At 45.4% G+C, this 4,744-nt stretch overlaps 1 protein-coding gene across 1 annotated transcript; it reads left to right on the forward strand.

Annotated features, from left to right (window-relative positions):
- The first annotated feature begins 3,790 nt into the window (after positions 1-3,790).
- Positions 3,791-4,416, forward strand: LOC118996382 (insulin growth factor-like family member 3). Its single transcript, XM_037059768.1, has 3 exons — positions 3,791-3,833; positions 3,967-4,237; positions 4,410-4,416. The coding sequence occupies exons 2-3, from the start codon at positions 3,975-3,977 to the stop codon at positions 4,414-4,416; spliced, it is 270 nt and encodes an 89-aa protein (XP_036915663.1). The 5' UTR covers positions 3,791-3,833; positions 3,967-3,974.
- Positions 4,417-4,744: the final 328 nt, after the last annotated feature.

The following is a 4,744-nucleotide window of genomic DNA, read 5'->3' on the forward strand; positions in this document are numbered from 1 at the left end:
AACTGAATTCTCTTTCCTATTCAGTTCTTGGCTTCCTACCTCGTAATCACCCCAGCATTATCTGTGACTTTATTACAATCTCTCTCCTGACCTGCTACTTTTAGACTCTTAACTCAGAGCCTGCCCAACATTCTGCACCTGTCAAGCAAGTCCAATCTCTTGGATCCCACCCAGACTCAATCTAGAACTCTCTCTGAGCTGTGCGCAGCACTGAAAGGAGCTCAGCGGCGTCATCTTGCATAGCACGGCTGTGACCAGGCGGTGCACTCTCCCCATCATTTTCATTAACCTTCTGCTTCTTCACTGCAGTTTTCACTGTTGAGTTCTTGGGCTCACACTCAGGATTCACAGGTAAGAACAGGTGAAGGGAGGAAGGAGGAGACAACACTGTAGATGGGAGTGGGAGCTCCCAAAGGTCTTAGACTTGTCCTGGAGTTCAATGCAGGTCTGACTTGCACACATACTGGACTGTGGATGCACCAGCTGGTGTCCAGATGTTAGGGGCCCCTACACACCCTCAGAGTGGTGCTATGCTGAGGGCCACGGCCGTCCCTTTACCTGGCCCATCTCTGTAGCTCCAGCTGCACCTTCTGGCCCTGCTTCAGCATTGTTTCCTTGAGTTCTGTTTCCAAGCAGAATCCTTGAGCTCTGAGATCAGGGTGAAGGTCCAGGACATGAAGCCCAACTGCCCCAGGTTCTGTGCCCAAGTTAGGGGCTTGTATTGCAGTGCAGGCTCAGGGAGGAAGAGACTCTGGGTGATGCTTTGTCATCCATGTTCCATCCACATGAGCGAGGCCTGCCGCACTTACTAACCCTTCCTGTTGGGTAACTACGTTTCTCTTCTTCTCCCCTCGACTTTCCTTCCCTCTCATCTCTCTTCTCGAGTGTGGAAAAACAGAGTTGCTCAAACAGTTATCTTCCAGAATGGCTTTTTCCCTCTCAGTTAAGAATTGAGGCAGAGGCCACCCCTTGCCCATGTAGCAGTTACTTCTCATTCCCTCCTACCCCCAGTCCCTGGCAACCATCAATCTGCCCTTTGTCTCTGGATTCACCTGTTAGTGATACATCAGATAAATGGAATCAGTTATACCATATGTCACCTTTTATGTTTCTTTTATCTTTCCCTTTACATAGTGTTTTTGAGATTCATTCACATTGTAGAATTTACTCATACTTTATTCCTTTTTACAGTGGAGTAATATCCCATTTTATGTATGTACAGCAGTTCATGTATCTACCTGTTAATGAACAAATGGGCTCTTCCCATCTCTTGGCTGTTGTTAATGATGCTGTTATGAAAATATGTGTACATGTAGGTATTTGTTTTAGTACCTGTTCTCCATTCTTTTTTGTATGTACGCAGCAGCAGAATTGCTGGGTCAAACATTAGTCCTATGTTTAACTCTTTGAGGAACTGCCAAACTGTTTCCCACAGCCTCTCAGCATTTCACAGTGATGCCTGAGGGTTCAAGTGTGTCCACGTCCTCTCCAACTCTGTTGGTTTCCATTAAGCCTCCCAGAGGGTGTGAAGTGAAGCCTGTTGCAGTTTCAATTTGTATTCCCTTAATGCATAATGATGCTGAGCTTTTTTTTTTTCATGTGTTAATTGGTGATTTGTCCATCTGTTTTAGGAAAATGTCTACTAGGATACTCTTACACTTTTAAACTTGATCATTTGTCATTGTACGATGGAGTTTTAAGAGTTCTTAAATGTATTCTGTATACTCATCCCTTATCATTATGACTGATTTGAAATATTTTCTCTCATTCCCTAGATTGTCTTTTTGATCCCTTCATATTATTGTGTGCAGTGCATAGGTTTGTAATTGTAGGAGGTTTATTTTTCTTTGATTCTTGTGCTTTCAATGTTGTGTCCAAGAAGACTGCTTACACCATGGTCATTAAGATTTTCTCCATGGAGCTCTGGCTGGTGTAGCTCAGTGGACTGAGCACGGGCCTGCGAACCAAAGGATCGCGATTTGATTCCCTGTCAGGGCACATGCCTGGGTTGCAGGCCAGTTCCTAGCAGGGGCCAGTTCCCAGCAGGGGATGCACCAGAAGCAACTATACATTGATATTTCTCTCCTTCTCTCCTTCCCTTCCCTTCTAAAGATAAATAAATAAAATTAAAGATTTTCTCCATGTGTCTCGGCTAAGTGCTGTGTAGCTTTAGTTCTTATATTTAGGATGATCGATTTTGAGCTAATCTTTGTACATGGTACGTGCCAAGGGATCCCTCTTCTCCCTCCTCTTCCTCTCCTTCTCCTTGTCCTTCTTCCCTTTTTGCGTATGGACATCCAGGTTTCCCCGCATCTTTGTTGAAAAGAGAATTTTTTCCCCCTTGTAATTGTCTTAGCACTTTTGTTGGAATTAAATTGACTGTAAATGTAAGGGTTTATTTCTGGACTGTCCATTCTATCCACTGATCTATATAGGTATGTGGATATATATTAAGTATATGGATGTATATATTAAGTAGTCAGTACCAGTGTCTTGACTACTGTATCTCTGTACAAACTTTGAAATGATGGAGTGTCATTTCAACGACCTTGTTCTTCTCTCTTGAGATTGTTTTGCTTATTTTGGATCTCTTACATTTCGATACAAATTTTAGGCTCAGCTTGTTAATTTCTGCAATGTTTGTATATATATATATATAAATTTATTTATACATTCTCTGCGATTTCTTTCAATAATATTTTGTTTTCAGTGTACAAAGTTAGCACTTCTTTTGTTAAATTCATTCATGAGTATTTTGCTTTTGGTTGTATTATAAATAGAATTATTTTCTTAATGTCATGTTCAGATGGTCTCAGCCAGTGTATACAATAGATTTTTATATGTTGACCTTGTATCTTGCTGAATTCATCAGTCAGTTCTATAGGGTGTTGGTAGCTTCCTTAGAATTTTCAATATACATAGTCATGTCATTTGCAAGTAGAAAAAGTTTTGCTTCTTTTCCAGTGCGAATGCCTTTTCTTACTTTACTGGCCTAGTTTCTCTGGCTTAAACTCCCAGTGCTTTGTTGAGTAGCGTGGTGAGAGTGGGCAGGCTTCTCCCGTTCCTGATGCTAAAGGCAGCGCTTTCTGCCTCTCACCACCAGGTATGACAAGCTGTGAGTTTTCCTGGGAACACCCTTTATTGGGTGAGGAAGTTTTCCTCTACCAGTAGTTTCTTCTTTGTTGGATTTTTTAATACTATGAAAGTGTAGGTTTGGTCAAATATTTCTCTATATCATTTTAGATAATATGTTTTCTCCTATATTATAGCCATGTAATTGCATCTATAAAAACGTTTACACCCCATCCTTTCCCACATTTCCTGCATCTCTCCAACTTCATCCACAGTTGCAATGACCAGAAGCTGAAACACAGGACAGCTCCAACTCCAAGACCTACTCACGCCCAGTCATGTCCCCAAACACCCAGGCACCCACATTCTCCCCTGGTCCATCTAACTCAGCTTCCTTCCTTCTTCCCGATCACCTTTCCCATAACTGTATCACCTGCTCCACCCTTCTGCCAACTGGGAAACTGCCTGCATTGTCAGAATCCTAAACTGTGGTTCCCAGAGTTTTCCCTGCATTCTGTCCCCTCAAATGGTCCAGTCTGTGCGGGCTCAGCTGTCTGGACTGTCACCTGTGTCAGGAACTAGTCCCTGTGCAGAGATGGCCCCAGACTCAAACCTGCAGAGCAAACTGGAACTGAGCCTCCCGCACACTGTCCTGCCCTCACTGAGGTCCACAGTCCCAGCCTCATGCACAATCCCCTTTCCTTCTCCTCCAGGTTCTGTTGGTATTTTACTCTTCCTCGCCGTCTGGTGCTCAGGCACAGGTGAGTGCAGGATGGGGAGAAGGGGGAGGGAGGAGGCTACCTTTGGGGAGAAGGTTATGGTTCACAAAGGCTCCTGATTTGGGAGTGAGGTTGTGCCCAGTCCTCCTTGAACTCACCAGCAATTTCTGTCCAGGCGCCCACATGAATTCTGGCCTGTGGCTGTGCCAGCCAGCGCCCATGTGTGGACACCGGATGTACAACCCCTTGGAAGAGTGTTGTGACCATGACACCATCCTGCCCCTGAACCGGACCCACCTCTGTGGTCCCAACTGTACTTTCTGGCCCTGCCTTGAGCTCTGCTGTCCTGAGTCATTTGGCCCCCAGAGGAGGTTTGTCGTGCGACTGAAAGTTCAAGGCCGGAAGTCCCGGTGCCGTTCCTCTCCCATCTCCAGGGTCTGTGCCAGGTAAGGACCCTGCCTCACTCAAGGTGACAACAGGCAGAGGGGACTGTGGCAGGGATGGACACTGGAGGCTGGGGCCCTCCTGGGTGGGGACCCCATCCTGCATCTCCCTGTCCCTCTCTGTGTCTGCCTCTCCCCTGAAATGCTCGGTCTCAGTCTTTCTTGTTTTCTGCAGCCCTTGAAGGATATCCAGGCCATCCTCCTGGAGCTGAAAATATATGGATGTAACAGCATATGATATTGATATCCCAAGGTTGTGGGTTTGGTCGCTGATTGCAACCAAGAATCAACCCACCCATCTAGAAATAAATGGAATTCTCTGTCTCTATCTCTGTCTCTCTCTCTTTGTCTCCCTGATACCAACCCCAGCCTGTGGGGTCCATGTGTTGCGGCTGCGATGAAAAAATTCACACGGACTGCAGAAGTCCTGTGGAAAAAAAGGGACGGCATGGCCACTCTCAGAGTGAGAGAGGGCCCCAACCCCTGCCTGGACAGGCTTTCATTGTTTTT

The sequence above is a fragment of the Sturnira hondurensis genome, unplaced genomic scaffold, assembly GCF_014824575.4.
Source record: "Sturnira hondurensis isolate 20B ecotype Veracruz unplaced genomic scaffold, ASM1482457v3 Scaffold0001020, whole genome shotgun sequence".
NCBI lineage: Eukaryota > Metazoa > Chordata > Mammalia > Chiroptera > Phyllostomidae > Sturnira > Sturnira hondurensis.

What these genes read in the sequence shown, in the direction of transcription:
- LOC118996382 (XM_037059768.1), top strand. Translation starts at nt 3,975, where the DNA reads ATGAATTCTGGCCTGTGGCTGTGCCAGCCAGCGCCCATGTGTGGACAC.